We start from the raw sequence: 19,777 nt of genomic DNA, 5'->3' as shown, positions 1-19,777 counted from the left end.
GTCAGGAGAAAAGTACAGAGTAGATGGGCCGATTTATAAGGTGGAAATTCAATCCAGTCGAGAATACACATCTTGGGTGCGGACTCACGTTATGCGGCTTCCCACTTACCTACACACTCAACACATATGGTTCAATACATAATCTATATACTACAGTCCTGACCGCAACTGTAGACGTCCCGAAGTCAGGCCATTAACATTGCTTAATTGAATTAGATTCTGGATGCAGATTATGAGTACCATCGCATGCTCACTTGGGACACTCCGAGTATAGTAGTTCATAGAGCACACACCATATACATATAGACAGTATGTATAAAAAGGTATAAATATATATGGCAAAAGGAGCGAATTACGCTTGCTAGGAAGCAGTTCATTTCCCAGGGTTTGATCTCATGCAAATGAGTTCTGCGATAAAGCAAATCAACTTTATATTTTTCCATTATAATAAATGCAGAATGCTTTTGTTATTACCAAAATGAACAGTTCAGTGAACCTGCTATCTAATTAGTTAACTTCTTATTTTTTTTATTTTGGTTAGCAAAAAAGCGGTTTTTGTAATCTAATTCGATGGCGTCAGCGGCACTTGGCGGACCACGAAACGTTTTTGTAACCAAAACGACCAGACCTGTGGACATACATCGGCGATTGCGAGTTTGCGGCATTAAAGGCCAACAATTGTGGCATGTCCTAGTGACAGCCTCGCCAAACTCCGAGTAAATACAATAACACAAAACAGCCACAAGCGACTCCGAGCGTCGTGCCACTAACGTAGGAGCTGCCGCTTCATTAGTTATGCATTAAGCATACGATATGTTGTACAACTCCGGGGCAATGGCCATTCGGGTACTCCTACTTTATGGCCAGCTTTGGAGCATACCAATTACATTTGGTTATAATTTCTATATAAGGTGTTTGTACAATTAAAAGGCGCCTCTTGATAATTAAATCGGTAGTGGGAAATATTTGATTAAAACGGCTTAACCGGATTACAATTTTTCATAATTAAGGGATGCTTTTGAAAAATACTCATTTTTAATATTCACATAGTCCGTACAAAAAATATTCAAAATAAACAAGTTTTAAGTGTCGGCCCACATAGCGTATGAGTAATAATTCTTAAAAGCGTTCATATTTCTCTACTAGAGAATTAATAAACTAACGAAAAGACATTGACGCTATACCATACTTAATGAAATGTGTTAGAGCACCTGTTTTTCGCAGTGGCTTTTCCAGTCCACCTTTCCTGTTTTCCCGCATTGGGGGCTGCTGCAGTCAATCTTTTTGTGGGATGTCCAGCTCCCTGTTAACTGCGTGCAATTCGTGGGGGTTCGTATGTCGCTTAAAAATTTTAATTGCCTTTGCGTGTTTAGAAAACTTACACGTATGTATGTTCTGCGTAGTTTAGCAGCCGAACAAATGCCACGGCAGGCTCTCCAGTCACCTGGACAGTCACCACCGCTCCAGGAGACGTTGCGAGTGCCAAGTATATTGAATAGCATTTTCACACTTTCAATACTTTACTAATCTAAATCAACAAATAAAAAAGAGTATTATCTGAAATTTATTACCGCCAAAAAATGTTTACAATAACTAAAAATTTCATTGCACCTAAAATATATATGGCTAACAGTTTGAAAGAAGGCTTAATAATTCCCCGGTTTATATTGCATAAATGTACGATTTTCGAATTTGACTCGCTCACTTGGCGTCAATTTGCACCAATGATATGCTGCCGATCTCATCAGTTGTATAGAGCTTATGTTACCATTTTTTTTAACAAAAGCCTTTGTGAAGTTTATATAGGCATTCGCAGATCCCAATGTACTCTTGTCGGATTTCAAATTGTTTACATGCGTATTTTTTGAATGGCACACCTTGCCCTTGGATTTGAAAAAAGGTCCAGATTTGATCTAACAAATAAAAGGAACTTAGCAGTAGGAATTTTGTAAGAGATGTGTCGCAATACCTCGATTTTACAACATTCGTCCTTGGGTCGTCGAAGTCTACTTTCTCTTTCAAACCAAGCATTTTCCACGGAAAATGTATCTGATTGTATTTCGCTTATATCTTCTGGGAACAAGTCATGCTTCTGATTTGAGAAAATTATCTATTTAGTCTTTAAACACCATAAACACTGCCATCTGACCTTTGTTCTAGGGCACTCAAGTCGATAGTGCGCTGGGCCGATATTTTCCGGGCAAAAACTGCATGTATCTCTCGCGCCACACTTATCTGGTATAGTTATAAGTATTGTCTTGGGCCTCTTCTAAAATTCAAATATTAACAAATTAAATAATGTTATCTTTTCAAATATCATACCTCTGTAACCTTTTTATTTTGTACTAGAAGTGGACTTGATTGAATTGAAACTACAGAAGGAATCCTATCCATCTTTAGAAGAAGGAGAATAAACGTGGCTCAAATTGAAGAATGTACTTTATTTTTGAACTGGCTTACCTTGGTTTTAGTGAAAATGCATGCCGTGGAGCTCTTTACAATCTTCTTCTTGGCTTTTGAATCCTAATATCGAAAATAAGGTAAAATATAAGATATAATTTACCTCTATACTTACCTTATCAGTTATTCTTAGAACTTTGCTCAGTTTCTTTTCTTCATCTTTGTTATACTGAAAAAAGGAAATAAATTATTTTCGACAATCAGTTAAATAAGAAACGACGCTTACCATATTTCTAAAACTGATCTTTTCTTCCCCGGCCAGCTTATTCCATGCCATTGCGCCAAAATGTACCATGTCCTGCGGGGATAAACCACTAAACTGTTTTTTGAATTCCCTCAAATAGTTGAGGTAGCCATTGGTAGTAATGCGAGACACTTTTTGGCTCTTGTATTGGCCGTTGCGTAGTGATTTTTTGAAGGTGTTGCTTTTTGGTGTCTTCACCTCTAGATTTTCCTTTCGTTTAGTTGTACCCATTTTAAATTTATTCACTTTAATTTTTTTATTTATAGCTTCTAATTTAATTTTTTGACTATTTATGTTACTGAACTATCAGCTTTCAAGTCCTAACCCAGAATGAGAATAATAATTCCGAAAGTGCTTGACACATATATTTTTATGCACAAGCACACTTCGATGTAGATTTTTTTTAAAAAGGATATGAGAATAACTTTTTGTCATACTTAAATATTAATCATCTGTAAAGTAGGCGCTTGTTAGTATTTCATAGATTTTTCAAAGACGGCACCTCATTTTGATACAGAATTTTGCTTTATACGGACATCCAAAAACATAAAAGTAATAGTATAATTATGGCCCCACTCGCAGTTGCTATTGCAGGGTTTCTGCATTTGGTTATCGGGATAGCATTCTATTATAATACTGATGCTTACTACTGCTCACCTGCTCCACCCTTGGCCAGTTGGATTTACACTGGAGCCGTGATGCTCTTAGCCAAAGATATAGAGACGTATCCCATTCGCTATATCCACTTACCGTATACCATACAGTTCGTTGTGGAGATGCTTGTAGCGCTAATAATTCTAGAGACCGGCTCGATGGTTGTATGGTGCCATATTGAAAGATTTATTTATCAATTGGTCCGCTTACTACTGCTTTGGATTGGCATGGCTGACGACACCTATCTGCGTTTCGAGAAGTGGATCTTGGTCATACCAACAACTGCTGTGGCTGGCACACTCCTTTACATCATGAAGCGGGCTATAATACCAAGATTTAAGTTAAAGCATCTTTATATGAAGAAACAAGTGAGAATTCAACTGAATAGGAATTTGTACGTGCAGGCAGTTGCAGAAAACCAGCGAAGGATCCTCAGGTTTAGAAGAGATCATAACATGTAAATTATAAAAATGCATCAAAACTTTTCGAATTTTATATTTGACAGGAACAAAATAAACAGAATAACTTAGCTAATATGTAAAAATTGAATATATACATTAAATAAATAATAATTAATCTCAACCTGTAGATAATTTTTTTTTATCAGATTACTATAATTTGAGATTGCCCGCTAATAAATCGAATACAAATCGATACGTCATGATTGACTGGATTTTATCGATAACTTATTTGGTTGACTGTAGTATGGCCAGTCCCAAATGAATAGTGGTATTATGAGGACACCGATAAACAGCCACACTGTGCTCTTGGTGTTATTGTTGTTAACTATAAATTCGTCTCTAATAGCATATTTGGTTAAAAACAATTATGCGATTTGTCGGCGATAACTTATAGCGCCCATCGAGGGCAATGAAAATCCAAGAAGCCGCCTCAGCTGTCCCCACAAAGCCTTCAATTGAGAGAAAGTCAAAGCGAGCGCCTGGACTTGGCCAGGCTAACTAATAAGTAAATTCCGGAGAATCGGGTGGCAAGTACATCACAAAGATGTCTACGGAAGAACATGTGTGGCGAGCGCATGTTGTCAGACGATTACGCGAACGCAATCGCAAGGAATGCGATAATTTCAAGGAAATCATAGAACAAAGTAAGTGGGGAGCGTCAGCTGCTGCGGTGAAGCACCAAGTAGCACCCCCCCTCTGTTACGCTGGCTACCCATCCATTGAGTCAATTGTCACCAAAAATTCTAATTGCCCTCATTTCGCAGACAACCGATTAATTGACCATGTCGCCCAGCTGAAAGCGGACAACCTGAAGCTGTCCGTGGAAAACGAGCAGCTACGCAGTGCGGTGTCAACAGGTGGTACCGGCTCTAATGTAGCCATTGCCACGCTAGAGAAGAAGCTGCTCGCCCAGCAGGAAGAGCTCACGGAGCTGCATAAGCGAAAGGGTGAAAACTCCCAGTTAATCGTCGACTTAAACCTGAAAGTGGAGCAACAAAGAACAATCATTGCAGAGAAGGAACACAGGTGGCTGCCCCAATTTTCCAATTTCAATTTTCCCACAAGCAAGACAAAAATATAGCTAGGATCAGTCCAATGCGTTGACATCCCAGACTGCGTAACGCCTAAGATGACTAAACTTTTGGTTAAATTAAAGATGTGACCCCTGAAACCAGTTTGATAGCCTTGTTTCAAATTTGTTTCTTATCCAGTTCAACTGGTTCGTCTTGACCTCGATGAATGCGCCCCGAAATTTAAATTGTTATCCTTGAGAAGTGTGAAAATTGGAATAGCTTTATCAACATCTTTTGTTTAAGATTGATTACTCACTACTTTTATATATTCTAGCCTTGCCGACCAGCAAACCAATAACAATCGGCTGCGGGCCGAAGTGCAGCTACTTCACTCCAGCTTGGAGGAACTCAAGAAGCTAAACAACACCATGCTGGATGAGCATACGGCTTTGCAATTGGCATTTAGCTCACTCGAGGATAAATTGCGGGGCGTCCAAGTAAGTAGCACGAATACGCATATTTTTACACGATCAGCATAGCGTTGTGTTAGTAGATTTGCGTCTTAAATTTGTGTTTAATAAATTTTGTACTATATTTATATTGAAATTAAACGTATTTGGTAAATTGATAGTGTCTAGCCAGTGATGGAAATGAGTGTTTGTAAGTAATGGGCTCCAACCAAGGTGGGCCAAGGTATGTCTGAGGTTCTAGTATCACCGTACTTTTCCTTGTCTTCTTTATAAATGTGAATGACCTATCGATTGGCCCACAGCCAATGTTTGCGATGCAATTAAATCACATACTCAAGTGCCATATATAACGTCATAACTTAAAATTATAGTCTTTATCGCTTATAAGATTGTTATGACAGTACTTAACATCAGGGCTTATAATTAAATTGATATGTTTGGTGCATCATTGATATATATTTATTGGAAGGTGAAATTATACGGTATTCGCTGGTCTATGCCGAGAATGTTTGGCAGATGGCTCCAATCATTAGGCCCCATAAATATATTCGTTCATCGGGGAAAAGCTTGCTATCTTTTCGATGGCGATCCAGTAGCACATTAGCGTTCATCGCGTAAAACAGCTCTCGTGGGATCTAAATCGGAATATATATAGATATATTTTAAATATGAAAAGGCGTCTACTAAAAAGCTTTTCCTTTTCAACTGATTCGCAGGATGAAAATCGCTGTTTGCTCGACCGTCTGATGCGATACAAGTCGAAGGATGCTGACAAGTTGAACGAGGAGAACGAGAGCATCATAAGGTACGTTTGTTTGCTAATGAAATAATAAAAGAGCATTTATACATGAGCATCACATGCAAAACATTAAACCTTAAATATTATCTCTGCAATTATTAATATACATGTACATAAATGCATTTTCGTGTCACGATAAGCCCAGGCATACATACAAAAATGGTTAATCGCGCAGCTTATCTAATGCTTATAAAAGATTGTTGATAAAAAGTCACATGTAAACTGTCACCAGAATACATACGAAAGGAACAATATTTCCGTACGGAGACTGTTATCTGTTTACTGATTAATATTACCCTCCAATCGATTTAATAGTGTGGAACAGGATAATCAGGATGTCTACATAGATAAAGTTCATTAAAAGTGTTTTTTTTTTGTGTCCCCCCTTTCGTAGTTTATGAGTTTGTTGGTAGGAAGTACTTTATGAGTTTACGAGTTGCTGGTTCTTTCAGTTGTATGATTCAATAACCAGCTATTATTTAATATTTGTTTAGAGATTACAGTGACCCACCACCTGACATTATTGTGTTAATAAAAACCACACTTTATTGCCACCAACCATTCGACAAGCATGAATAACCGAATTATGCGGAACACAGGAACTGCAATTACTAAAAGGTTAAAGGAAACTTTACAAGCTGCATGTAATAAATATATATATATATTTTGTATTTTCCACTAACCCATGTTAACACATTTCGCCAAGGAGTAGAACGGACCACATTTAGCTGAATATTTCGATGATTGCCATTCATTCTGATTCTGATTCTGATTTGCTACTTTTATTTTTGGTTCAATATAAATGTATAACCGTTTTTAAAAACATCTAGAAAAAGACTGCCGTCAATTTTCAGGAAACGTTCGGCCAAACTGAAACGAGACCTCGAGGACGCCGTACGAGAGCCCAGCTCTTCGAGCAATATTTCACCCACGCCGGGACCAACGCCTATGCAACGAACCTCCACGAGTCCTGCTCAGTTCGTTGGCGGCATTATCGGCGGTGACGACGATTTCGACGAGGCTACAATTAATGGCGCCATGGAGGCTATAGGCCTCGATGATAATGAATATATTAGCGCTCGTTTTACAGCCGGCGAAGTTACTGAGAACACCCGGGCTTCCATTGATGCTCTAAAGTCAACAGGTTATTTGGGTCAGGCGAATCCGACAAAGATACTTATGAAATTCGAGGCCCACGAAAACGAATCGCATGCGGTGCGCTGGAGTCCCGTGGAGCGGATGGTGGCTACAGGTGGCGCCGATCGCAAAGTCAAGCTGTGGGATATAGGGAAAAGTAAGCACATTGAAGGATATTAACCTTTATGAGTGATTTATTAATTGTCAATTAAATATTTCACATATAGATTCAACCGAGCCCCGCGCAGTTCTGAGCGGGAGCAGCGCTGGCATTAATTCCGTGGATTTTGACTCTACAGGGGCGTATATTCTAGGTACTTCAAACGATTATGGTGCCAGGGTTTGGACGGTAATGGACAATCGGTTGAGGGTAAGCCAAATACCTATTTCGTTATTCAATAAAACACAAGTTAATTCAAACGGTGACAAATTTATGGGCCTCTCAGATGCAATGACGCTGAATTATGAACGCCCAAAAACATCCCACAACCATTATTTCTGAATGAAAGCACAAAAACACAATTTTACATTCACGTTGGTAAAATAATTCACAATCACGGGATTGCTTCTTCAGGCACAAGAGCGAAACAATACTTTCCGTTTCTACTGTGGCGTTGAATTTAAAAAACAGATTTCTTTGATGCCTTGATTTTAGAGAATTCTCTGGGCTCTTGTTGGTTTTGTTTTTCTATTTATTTCAAAATTGTTTATTCTAACAATAAAACGAATGTGCACACACATCTACACACATACCAATGTCAATGTTTATAAATAAATTTTGCATGTTTGCCGCTTTCTAACTTGGAAAAAGGCGAAAAGTAAACAACTCGCTGGTAAACACAACAGCGACGCTGGCGGCAAACAGAACTGTTTACTGATATAGTAAATAAAGCCCCTTTGACAATGATATACCCGTAGACGAAACCATTATAGGTTCTTACCTTGGGATATATCTTTCTACTCACCTCGCAGATTCCTCGCAGCGTAGAAAGTTTTTAAGATAATTTGGTCCAAAGGCAAGCCTCTGCTCTACATATTTATTCGCTTTCGGTCAATTTATTTTATAACCCATTCGCCTTTATGTGTGAGCTCTTTGTCGGATCTAAAGAAATTCGCAAAACCGCAAGTTAATAAATTTATATGGGTGTGATTTTCGGGTTCCCATGGCCGATGAATCGGAAAACGATTTTTAACTGATGACCATAAATAAAAGGCGATGGCTAGGAGGAAAGTTTAGAGCCACAGCCACAAATACATGTGTGTTGGCCTGAATTGCCGCAGCAGCATAATCTTCCTTACCCCAAGGTTCATCTCGTCCGCCTGGTCAGGCCAGATCCGCAACTTCATCCATTTATGCTGCACATCGTCAACATGCGAATAAACATACAAGTGCAGTTTCTTCCTGCTTCTCCGCCTGCTGCTCTATCCGTGAGATACACCGACTCTTCTAACTGGTATTTCTGGATTGACATTTAAACGGTTCTTTTGCGCACAACTGGAAACTGTAACTGAAGAATAGCGCCGCCGCCACTGAACTGCAGCATTAAAATGAGCACACTGACTTGTACGGCCTCTGGCCACAATGCGATCAAACCGTCATCGTCATCTGATTGCAGTTCTATACTGAGTTATTATCATTTTATTATTGCAGCATTTGATTTAATCAGGCGGGGTATAGTATTATTATATTCGTTAGAAAATGAACAAGAGTGTATGGCCAGAAAGTTTTTAGCCGATTTTTCTTTTTATTTTTTTATATTTTTAAGCATTATGTATTAAACTTTATATACATAATATAAAGGGTATATGAGCCTCCTATTATTTAATACAAATTTTTGTTATCTATTAACGTACTGTAATTAACTTTAATATAATATCATACACCATATCTATAATAGTTTCTTGAAAATTATGTCTCGGAGTATGCGGTTTTTTGATTTTATTGAAACAAAATCTAGTTGACCCATAAAAGCCATATGGCTAATCCTTATCAACAGATGATTCGGCATGACCATTAAAATCGGTTGTGGGTTTATAGCTTCTTTATTATAATTGCATCCTTTTAAGTGCATTTTTGCATGATTATTTTATTTCTTCAACCCCACTTTAAAGTGTCACCTGGCAGAAATGTTGCCTTTTCACCACGCAAATGTGTGGAGTGGTTTCGCAGAATTTTCCTGCCACCGGTTTCGATGATAACATGTTTTTCGGTGCTAAACAAACTGCGGGGTTGCTTCAAATTGAACTTTTTAAGAGCGCCTCGAATCTATGTTATTAGACGAAAGAGCTCCAAGCCGAGCTCCCGTAGTAACCGGCAAGTCTGGTCTAGAGAGAAGCGTCTTCTGCTCCGACTCTCCAATTCTCCACTCCTCCAGGTGGGAGAGCGGCGGCAGTCAAACATGTTTGATGCTCCGCCACCAGGTAACAAGCATCTCCGCTACCAAGCCGAAGTCTCTTCAAGCCACAATGCGCGTACATTGACCGTTCGACTTGACCGGTTGCCGGTTGAAATTCGGACTCTTGGGATATGTAACTTATATCTTGTAAGAGATATACAATATTTATATAAGCCCTGTAATATTGTATGCCTTATTATATTGATAACTTTATTATAATTTAATAAATGCAAGTAGTACTTTCTAGGCAGGTTGCTTCTACGCTAATGAAAAGATATATGTAACTGGGTTTAGGAGTCGCAGATTTATCTCTTTTTCTGTCTTAATTTTTTTTATTGTGGTATCACATTGTATTCAACTAGTCTTATACATTTTTCATTTCCATTTCTCTTTTAATTGTCGATCCCACGGAAGTCTTTATATCTAATCTGGTTTCTTGATAATGCATCTTTGTCGAGAGATAAGTAATCCAGAATTCTCAGATCCCCCTCTAATGTGTCAATGACATTCATCCAACTATAGGCGAAAAAAAAGTAAGCCCACAGTATAAACAAAAATAAAGTGGCGCACCAGCGACCTATGCCAATAAATTTCCAGAGTCAGTTACCCGTACAAGTTAAAAATTCGAGTTGGGGTTTATAGTGCCGTAATTAAATGTCTGCAGCCTCTTTAATGGCGACGGACACTTTTTTTAATTACACACCGTTCTGGTGAAAGATACTAACCCCCGGGTAATTAGCCAGTTCCAAGTGGAGGCTACTCACTCCAGAAGAGATGTTGGCGTTCTTTTGTCCCAGCTGCCATTGGAATATGATCTTTTGTTTTATATTTGCAAACAAAAAACTGCTTTTTGGCCTATAACATAATTTTGGTCTAACCGTTGTGTATTTAAATCTTTACTTTTTTGAAGCACACGCTGACGGGTCACAGTGGAAAAGTAATGGCTGCCAAATACGTCCACGAGCCCATTAAAGTGGTGACCGGAAGTCATGATCGTACCTTAAAGATTTGGGATCTGCGCAGCATTGCTTGTATAGAAACGAAATTTGCTGGATCAAGCTGCAACGATCTCGTCACCACTGATAGCTTGGGTTCCACGATCATTAGCGGGCATTATGATAAGAAAATCCGATTCTGGGACATACGAACAGAGAAACAGGCAGACGATGTCCTTATGCCGGCTAAAATCACCTCGCTGGACTTGTCAAAAGGTGCGTATTACAAGTAATTAATCTTTGAAGTATAAACTTATCAAGCCTATTTGACAGATTGCAATTACCTCATATGCTCTGTAAGAGATGATACTATTAAATTATTAGATTTACGCAAAAATCAAGTTATATCCACGTTTACGTAAGTGTACAATAGCTATCAATTGATTGCAAGAGCTTACTTATTAATTATTGTGATGTCCATTAGAAATGAACACTTTAAAATCAGCTGTGATTTTGCTCGGGCCTCCTTCAACCCGAGCGGCTTGAAGATCGCTTGTGGATCGGCGGATGGCGCAATATACATTTGGAATGTAAATGGTTTCCTAGAAGCCACGCTCAAGGGACACAGGTGGGAAGAAGATAATAATAAGAATAGAATTAAGCCTAAGTAAATATGAGAAGTACTGCGGAGTTTTTATGACACAATTGTATCCTAATAAATGTTCCCCTATTTTCATTTTCTCAGCACGGCGGTGAACGCAGTCAGTTGGTCGCCCAACAACAATATGCTGGCTTCTGTCGGAAAGCACAAGCGATGCATCATCTACTCGGATTCGTAGCCCCAATGTTGCCATAAATGTCAGTCAGTTCCAAATCACTGAAACGCTTATAGTCAGAGCTGCAATAAATTGTGCGGCCATGCGGAGTCTGCTGTAAATAGTAAATGCAGTTGGCGATTGGATGAGGTAACTCCAATGCCGACTGTTTTAATTATTTGATTATTTTATTTATACTTGAAAGCATATAGTGTATACAAATTGTATCAATTCATATATAAGTTTAAGTACATGTTTTCCTATTGTAAAAATAAAATTATATATACACACATTGGGCTGCATATATGACCAATTTAAATGTATTTATAAATATATTTTTTTGGCAGACGATTTAACAACACAGGGCCTTTATAACATTTTTTATACACATACATAGATAAACAAAGAAGCCGCTTTATTTTATTCTGTTTAAACGTTTTCCTTCATAACTTAAGTAAGACATCCAAATTCTATTCAATGTATAAAAGCTAATATATATATATATTGTGTGTGTAAAGAAATCTGTGGAATTCGTAATTTATTGAAATCGTATTTTCTCATTTGCAAATGATGGTAAAATATGGGGTCACCGAAAATAAAAACTTGCCATTAAAAAACTCATTAGTCCATCAATTCGATGCCGTTGCTATTTCAGCATAATGGCGTTTAGTCTTTTTATAGCCGATCTATTATTCCCTGAATTGAGAAGCTCAATTTCAATCAATAATGCCAACAAAAACTCCTTTAGGTACATCCTTTGGACGTGATTTATTTTAATTTCTGCATATTCTTGGCACGAATGCTGAGTGCCATTGGGGAACACAGGCAACCAATTATTTCGTGTGCTGACGGAGCACAATCGACACTGGGAATCTCTAATTGAGCGAGGAGAAAAAATAACCACAGCACCATCATTACAAATCTAACGTACATTCATTTTTATCGCCTTGCATGTATGCTTTAATTAAGAATCTTTTCAGATTATACTTTAAAACAAGAACTACAACTAAACGTTAAGTAGCGCAGCGATATTAAATCTTTGTGGGGCTCTCAAGTAGTGCACATACATATTGTATGTGGTACTGCTTGGAGTGGTGTCGTTGAAGATGCATTGCTAGGTAAATTAATTGAGAGGAATTCAGTCAACAATTCTGGTTGCCAAGGCTGTGAAGACTCTACCAAGGCGACCAAGACGAAGTCGAAGAAGTGACGGGCAGACAGGAGTCACTTTCCCGTATGCGAGCGCTCCTTCAGCGCTAAAGATAAAGATACAAATCTGCACGAAGCCTGTTTCCTGTTGTGCTGAGGGTGCATTTATTTGCATGATTCACACAAGCGGTTTGCAGCTAACGATACTTACACAGCTGCTAGATACTTTCTGCCGCTGGATGGATCCCTCCATCCATCTATCCATCCAGCTACAGGTGTACACCATAATGAAGATGGGACCTCTCGTCGTCGTTGGTGCAGTTTGCATCGCATATGGTATGAAGGAAAACAAGCACGACATTTGGACCTTTCTGCCCACATCGAAAAGTGAATCGCTGCCCGGGCAGGCTGCCTGCCTCATTGTCGACGCCACGAGATGAGGGGCAGCGTTTTGTTTCGTGCATTTTGGGCGACTCTAAGTGAGCATGTTCCAGGAACCTCTCGAGTCGCGTTTACAGTTGCGGATGCATTCTAAGTTTTATTGAAGTATAAATAATAATTCGCAGGTGTCTGCATTCCGACTCCAATTCGCACAATTTGCGATGCGTGGGTAAGGCTCAAAGTCTCTAAGCCCTCTCAGAAAATTAAGCAATAGCTGTTTAGTTTAGAATGTGTTTCTTTTTTATTGTAAGTCCTTTCATAAAAATGATTTTAATGATTCTCAAGTACTTAAAAACTAGCGATTTAACACCCTTTTACATAAAGCGCATGAAGAAAGAGGCCTTAATAGTAATAATAAAATGAGTTTCTGTGAGATAACATTAGGGGTTTAGGGGCAAGGGCTTGAGTTGATGGTCAATAAATTATACTGCTTAACTTAATTAAGACGCATTCGATACAAATGGTTAGAGCACGCGGCTGGGAAATGTATTCGAAAGTATTTTAAAGTAATATGCATTAGTTTCCTTTTTGTCAACCATCTTCCGAAGTCACAAAAGAAGTTCAATGCAGACGTCAAACTTCCTTTATAAGTAGGGAATCATCCATTTGAATGTGAGTAGAAAAAAACCTAACACACGAGTGGTTCTAAACGCCATGGCTGCTGCAATGCAAACAATCTCTGAACTCCACCGAACAAGACACCTTCAAGAACACTTGAAATTTTCATTTTCTCTAAAATCGTGCACTGACTAGATAAGGCAAAATAGCGGATGTTGTATCAGGACGACGGGTATTCATAGCAGTTGATCAGCATTGCGTATAACATTGCGTAAATATTGATTGCACCTTTCGTAGCTTAGACGGTAATGTGTAATGTGTAATGCGTAAGAATAAATCGATTCTGGTTAGTAAGAGTGCTGATACGGCTGCAGTTTCTGGCGGCGTTGATAGCAGTACGTCCAAATAGCAATAACTGCCAACTGTGTTAGCAGGAAAATGGTGGCGGCTGTAATTAGACCTGAGACGCATAAAAAGGAGAAATAAAAATGTGAGAATATTAAAAAGGACTTTTATGGCTGCGGTCTGAGGAATTACCCAGAGCCAAATCAGTTTTAATGAGCTTACCAATGGCATTCACGCAGAATCCGTGCCCCTCCTCGTTGGCCGTAAACGAGGTTTCATTGCCGTCATAATAGTCGCCGCTCTCCTGCTTGTCCTGCTTGAAGCCGAACTTATCTGTAATCTGGATGGACTGCACCAGCAGCATATCACTGGGTGCCGACTTCTTCGAGGTGTCAATATCCCGACGTGTACGTGGAAGATCAACTACAAAGAGCATCATATAAACATTAATTAATGGTTGGAGTGAGGGTCGCCCCTTTGATTGACTTACCTGTAGAGTTTAGCGATCTCTTCTTGCGGCCGTAGGACAATAGGGACCGGAACTCTCCGCTGGTGTCTTCCTGCTCGCACTGGACTGGCTCACAGCTGGGCATGCACGGCGTGACCAGGGCCCGGAACTGAACCACCTCGCTGGAGGGGAACTTGAAGGCGTCGAAGTTGGAGAGCAGCACCTTGCCGGAGAGGGAGGCCTTGTAGATGGGTCCCATGATGAAGTGGTCTGTCGGGCAGCCATTCGAATCGATCAGCGTAATTTCCGAGTTATCTACACCGTCCATCGCCACCAGTTCCCGAATAAATATCTCGTACGGGCTCTGCTCGTCAACGATCTCGAACTTCAGAGCCAGCGGATCGCCGACTTCGGCGGAGCGCATCATATCGGAGCCATCTCGAGAGGTGATGCGCATGATAACGTTCGGTGACTCGACAATAACCTCCTCGGAGAGTGCCGGCAGAATATCGCCGCGTACGTCCAAGTCGACGCCGTTGCTGACAGACTTGTTGGTCAGGTCGTACTGACAGGCCAGAGCTAATCCCAGATCGGAGGACGTCACAATCATGTCGTGGTGCTGGATGATTATATCGTTGACGTAGCGCCCGGCGCTGCTCTGGCGGACATTGCACTCGAGATCATGGTAGTTCATGCGCAGCTCAAAGTCCAGGGCACTCTTGACATCCACCGAGCAGGATTTGGGCGAGCCCTTGGCGTAGACCTTGCCGTTGAAGAGCTTGGAGGTGCGTATCCGGGCCAGCATATCTCCACCGCCGCATTCGATGGTGACATTGTAACAAGAGGCCAGTTCGTAGGACGATGCTTCGGGGACATCCAGGAAGGGCTCCTGCACGTCGACTAAAGTGGCACGGCTGTGATGCGAGAGCCGGCAAACCATATCCCCAGTGTCATTGTAGTCATAAGAGTGGCACCTTTTTTTATACAAATAATACGTATTTTAGCGACAAAAAATTAGAGTTTAATAGAGTTTAAATGGCAGCTCACCTGTAGGGCGAATTGAGACACAACTCCCGGCACTCGTCAATGCTGCTAACTTCCTGATAAACCGAATCGACCGTCTTCAGAATGCGTCCCGGCAATCGTTTGAACTCACACAACTTATTGGGTTCTTCGACACAGTGATTCTCGAGGTAATCGCTTCCTTCGGTTATCTGGAAGGCGTTGGAGCCGGCTAGCGTTAGGCGATCCAACTCACTGAGTTCGCATGCTCCAGAGACTCGTTCATAATTAGCCGACCTACAGAACACAGAGAAAAATGTTTTAACTTGTGCCTGAGCATGAGCTCCACCCAGAATTCAAATTTAAGTAATTCAAGTATATTTATAAGCTACTTGAATAAATTGTTAAGCATATTACACTTTTTTTTGTTAATTTTTTTATGTTACCATCTGGATTAGTAGTGCCAGAATTTCTTACCTGCATGTGAATTCATTTTCGCTTAGGCAAAGTTCAAAGCACTCGCGCCTGGACGCCACCGACACGGTACGCTTAACTTCCGTCTTGAGCTTATAATTTTGTACACGATCGACATACCAGGCTCGGGAGCAGGGCTTCGCCGAGAGGCATGATTTTTGGCCATAAATGGTGAACACGGGGAATTGTGATTTTGTCAGGGCACCTACATACACGAAAGGTAATTACAATTTAAAGTAAATACACTCTAGTTAACTTAATGTCGTAAGTAGCTTACCAGGCAATTGATCGGCGTGGGCTGAAAAGAACACACAAAGCCCGGTCTCGTAGTTAACTGACTGGCAGGTTTTGTTATTTCTGCACGTCTCCAGACAATCAGTGAGCATTAGAGTGCCCGGCAGTGAATCCATAAGTTTTTCAGGAGCCGAGAACACATACCTTCCCATAAGAAGGGAATTATTATTATTTCTTGGCTGATTAAACACCTAATTGCTTACCCGGTGACGATTTCGAAGCCAACCAGTTCTGGATCACAGTCCACTGGCGCATTGTCGTAGTAGATCCCATCTTCATCCGAACCCGACGAACCGGATAAATCCGAAGAGGCTGGCAGATCATAGGCGGAGTTCCGAGTCTCCGCCTGATTAGCTGGCACCACTGTGGCCGACTCGGATTCAATCTGGTTTATTTCGGTGATGGGGGTAGCCTTCGCACTTCCAGGTAGCTCTGTCTGGCCCTCTATCTGTTCGGTGGCCATAATTTTGCTAGCATTTGGAAGAGGCGCTGCTGTCACCGATTCGGCGGCCAATCTGCGCACGCGCAAGTGCTCCTTGGCAGCTGCCGCGCTATAGAGCATCAGGGCCAGAACGAGTTGCCGCAACAGGCGAATGCGGTGCGGTGTCTTGGTCATTATTTAAATCTTATATCACTGAGACGGCCTGAAAAAGAACAGCGCAATCTATTACAGTTTGTACTACAAACTTTGTAGGGTTTGTTTTATTAAATTAGTCTAATGGTGAAATGTGTGTACGTTGCAGAGATACTGTCTCAATCCATCCAAATTAATTTGTTTGCCATAAGGCGTAACGCGAATTATGGTATCCCCATTGCCCTACCCATTGGGAGAACAATATCACGGCTGGTAAACTTTGTAGAGGAAACGGGCCTCACGTCGACGACCTCTTGCACTATTCACCACTAGACGGCTTGGATTTTTTCTGGTTCGCTGAGCTAAACTCTTGCGCAACGGCCAAGTTAATGGTCATCGCTTATGATTGACGGTTACGTTGGGAAGACTATCAAGGGGTCATGAGCTCTAATTTTTTGCCAAGTACCATGTAGAACTTGTTTGGCAAGACAGTCTATTTTCCATCTCCTCTTCTCGGCTTTTCCCATTTTTTCAATGCACATTTCGCGAGATGATTATTGCCAATTCTGGATGCATAACGCCAACTATATTTTAAATATTAAGCAATCAAAAGGTATGGTGTGTATATTGCTTATTAGAGACCCACTTGGAGCATGACTTATGGGCCGGCCTGCTGGCTGTTAAGATCTAACTGTACTATAAAATTACATATATTCCATATTTATTCTAAGCCGCCGGACTTGATGGCATTACAGTTATTTTCCGTGAATCCCATCGTATCTCATGAATAACCATGTGTGCAGAAAAGTTTGTGTGTAATAGATACATGGACCCAAGACAGGGCTCTTCATAAAAAGAACGGACTGACGGACGGACAAATGACTACACTAATCCGGTGTGGCGACGCTTCTGCCCAAAACTGATCTCCCGTCTTAGAAGCACTTCCTTAGCAACACGGCCATACAAAACATACCGTTAATATGATTCATAAACCTTTACACACCAGAACGGCCAGAACGAGCCGTAACTTAATTAGAGTTAAAATGCTTGAAAGATTTTTGAATGTTTTTTCATTTCCACAGCGAGAATCCACTGGGTGAAAAGAATCGGCCCGTCCCGGTCCGGTCCGGTCCGGCCCGGTCTGGTCTGGTCTGCTGCACATGGACATTGTACCATCGCACTGGCATACAAATGTATCAATGCCATGTAAAGAATGGCCACTCAGGAAGCTGCATTATAACGAGTCCATGACCATGTTATTGTACAAAAATCTTGTAGAAAGCGGCAGAAGAATTAGGTCAATGATTATCGTCAAAAGTTGTTTGGCTGAGAGCATAGACACCACACGAATACGATATGTATTGTATGTACATATGTCTGCACTGGTACCTGTACCAGTACCAGTAGAGTAGTGTGGAGTTTGGGTGGCTGCGCCCGCAGCGATCAGCTCTCGACCCCCGATCCGATCCGATCCCAACCGGTAATGGTATGGACACCAGGAGGAAATAGCACTGCCTAACTGTGCCGCTGATCACAAACGATTAGAGAGAAGCGTCATTTATAGCCTCAATTACAGTTAAATGATCACCAGCACCGGCCTTGGGCCCAATCCGGAGTTGATAAATTGAAATTTCTTGCCGAAAAGCTACGGGACTATATCGTTATGAGTGTTGTGATGGCGATTCTAAACGAAAAGCGAAAATAATTGGTAGGGAAATGTCTCTGGGCAGGAGAACGAAAGATATAAGAAATTCTTAAAGCGTGACAAGTGGAACTCAAAAAGCGTATTCATAACGTTTGTTACCAACATAATCATCACTGTTTCGAAACAATAAAAGTTTAAAGTCATATTGTGTCGGAACTTTATACCGCTTAACACTTTCAAACTTTTCTTTTTAGTTTTACTGATCAGCGGCTGCTAACTTCATTTTAATTTCTTTTCCGTTAATAGTCTTTTTATTTCCGAAAGCGTCTACACCTATTCCAGCGCCCGACTTCAATTCCATTCACATTCAGCCTATTTTCTGATGCATGATGTAATTAAAAGATCTACACCCAGCCAAGAAAGTCAATAGAAATCCGACTATTGAGAGGAGCCGCCGAAAACTTTCACCATTCTGAATGTGTTAATGACTTCATTTCTTTAGTCACCAATATTTAACGGTAGATATCATCGCACACACTGCCAAATTGATTTCCAATTTTGCCAAATTTTCAATACGGCCTCAAAACGGCTTTGATGATTATCATCCATCGACTGTGTAAGTAATTACACCCCATAATTTCCATCGATTAGTTAGATTTGGTTGTTTATGATTTTGTAATTTAACTCTCTAGGTGGGCTCTCGATATACTTTGACGCTCCTCTGGCCATACAAAGGCACGTCATCCGTCCAGCCGTCCAATCACCCCACCATTCCCAGTTCAGGCCAAAACGGACGTCCTAATGTTCGCTAATGTTTTGACGGAAGCTGTAGACTGGTATCTGAGGAACACAACATGCTTTTGCATTTTAAGACACAGTGCTTTGCTTTTGTGCGTTTTTGTAGCAACATCAGCAACATCTGCAGCAGCAGTTGCCGCATCAGCAGAAGCAGCAGCAGCAGCAGCCTCTTTTCTTTGGTCTTTCAGTTCACTTATTCAGAATGATTGTCTCCGTTTTTTCAATGCTGGCATAGTCATCCGTCAGCTTGATCACTGCCGTTTAAATAAACCGGTTAACATTTTTTGTTGTGATTTTTCTTCGGTATTTTGCAGCAAACTGCAGAAAGGGTTTTAACATCTGTGTGCTCGGCACAGGTACACAACCTTAGTAAGAGAACTCCGTCTCCCGAATTATGGTAAATCCAAGCTGCCTAAATTATAGTTTGTCGTCCGTGCAACAATATTATGACATTAAACAATTACCTAATTAACAAAAAAATGGGAATGATTTTGAAAAGAATCTATCCCGAATTTAGCCAAGTCACTGAGGAACAAAACACTTTCGCAACATATAGCACTTGACGGAGCGGAGAAAGATAATGCCGAACTTGACCATTCGATGGTCGCCGCAGAACTGAAGACTTCAATGCCACCGAGTGACTTGTTATAAAAATTAGATAAAGA

General features: G+C 40.6%; 3 protein-coding genes across 10 annotated transcripts; 1 reads left to right on the top strand and 2 right to left on the bottom strand.

The window, feature by feature from the left end:
* Positions 1-1,541: 1,541 nt before the first annotated feature.
* LOC6501441 lies at positions 1,542-3,058 on the bottom strand. 2 transcript variants are annotated; one of them, XM_014911562.2, is made up of 7 exons: positions 2,687-3,058; positions 2,576-2,629; positions 2,461-2,523; positions 2,323-2,394; positions 2,150-2,269; positions 1,970-2,092; positions 1,542-1,913 (listed from the first exon to the last, which is right to left on the bottom strand). In XM_014911562.2, exons 1-7 carry the CDS (start codon positions 2,933-2,935, stop codon positions 1,647-1,649), a joined length of 948 nt encoding a protein of 315 aa, XP_014767048.1. In that variant the 5' UTR covers positions 2,936-3,058; the 3' UTR covers positions 1,542-1,646. The 2 variants fall into 2 exon arrangements, with proteins under 2 accessions (XP_014767048.1, XP_014767047.1); XM_014911561.2 differs by having other exon boundaries at positions 2,332-2,394.
* Positions 3,059-4,088: 1,030 nt separating this feature from the next.
* LOC6499119 (autophagy-related protein 16) lies at positions 4,089-11,707 on the top strand. Of its 7 annotated transcripts, none has more exons than XM_001955225.4 (10): positions 4,089-4,463; positions 4,584-4,845; positions 5,167-5,329; positions 6,019-6,107; positions 6,956-7,395; positions 7,466-7,608; positions 10,545-10,845; positions 10,903-10,987; positions 11,054-11,197; positions 11,315-11,707. In XM_001955225.4, the coding sequence occupies exons 1-10, from the start codon at positions 4,364-4,366 to the stop codon at positions 11,406-11,408; spliced, it is 1,821 nt and encodes a 606-aa protein (XP_001955261.1). In that variant the 5' UTR covers positions 4,089-4,363; the 3' UTR covers positions 11,409-11,707. The 7 variants fall into 7 exon arrangements, with proteins under 7 accessions (XP_001955261.1, XP_014765913.1, XP_044570094.1 ...); XM_014910427.3 differs by having other exon boundaries at positions 11,054-11,236; XM_044714159.1 differs by having other exon boundaries at positions 6,938-7,395; positions 11,054-11,236.
* A 1,484-nt stretch (positions 11,708-13,191) lies between these two features.
* LOC6501440 lies at positions 13,192-19,754 on the bottom strand. The gene is made up of 8 exons (XM_001955224.4): positions 19,577-19,754; positions 16,299-16,739; positions 16,079-16,239; positions 15,805-16,006; positions 15,373-15,624; positions 14,368-15,299; positions 14,100-14,300; positions 13,192-13,992 (listed from the first exon to the last, which is right to left on the bottom strand). Exons 2-8 carry the CDS (start codon positions 16,709-16,711, stop codon positions 13,880-13,882), a joined length of 2,274 nt encoding a protein of 757 aa, XP_001955260.1. The 5' UTR covers positions 16,712-16,739; positions 19,577-19,754; the 3' UTR covers positions 13,192-13,879.
* Positions 19,755-19,777: the final 23 nt, after the last annotated feature.

This window comes from Drosophila ananassae, chromosome 2L (assembly GCF_017639315.1).
Source record: "Drosophila ananassae strain 14024-0371.13 chromosome 2L, ASM1763931v2, whole genome shotgun sequence".
In the NCBI taxonomy this organism is placed as follows: Eukaryota; Metazoa; Arthropoda; class Insecta; order Diptera; family Drosophilidae; genus Drosophila; species Drosophila ananassae.
This window is presented reverse-complemented; position numbering and strand designations above follow the sequence as displayed.

Bases quoted from the DNA above. Each gene is read 5' to 3' on its own strand.
- LOC6501441 (XM_014911562.2), bottom strand. From the start codon at position 2,935: ATGGGTACAACTAAACGAAAGGAAAATCTAGAGGTGAAGACACCAAAA. The intron at 2,630-2,686 runs GTAAGCGTCGTT...TCCTTTTTTCAG, and splicing joins AGATCAGTTTTAGAAATATG to TATAACAAAGATGAAGAAAA. The intron at 2,093-2,149 runs GTCAGATGGCAG...TTCTCAAATCAG, and splicing joins TTGAGTGCCCTAGAACAAAG to AAGCATGACTTGTTCCCAGA.
- LOC6499119 (XM_014910430.3), top strand. From the start codon at position 4,364: ATGTCTACGGAAGAACATGTGTGGCGAGCGCATGTTGTCAGACGATTA. The intron at 5,330-6,018 runs GTAAGTAGCACG...ACTGATTCGCAG, and splicing joins ATAAATTGCGGGGCGTCCAA to GATGAAAATCGCTGTTTGCT. The intron at 7,609-10,544 runs GTAAGCCAAATA...ACTTTTTTGAAG, and splicing joins TAATGGACAATCGGTTGAGG to CACACGCTGACGGGTCACAG.
- LOC6501440 (XM_001955224.4), bottom strand. From the start codon at position 16,711: ATGACCAAGACACCGCACCGCATTCGCCTGTTGCGGCAACTCGTTCTG. The intron at 15,625-15,804 runs GTAAGAAATTCT...TGTGTTCTGTAG, and splicing joins GAAAATGAATTCACATGCAG to GTCGGCTAATTATGAACGAG. The intron at 14,301-14,367 runs GTAAGTCAATCA...TGCTCTTTGTAG, and splicing joins GAGATCGCTAAACTCTACAG to TTGATCTTCCACGTACACGT.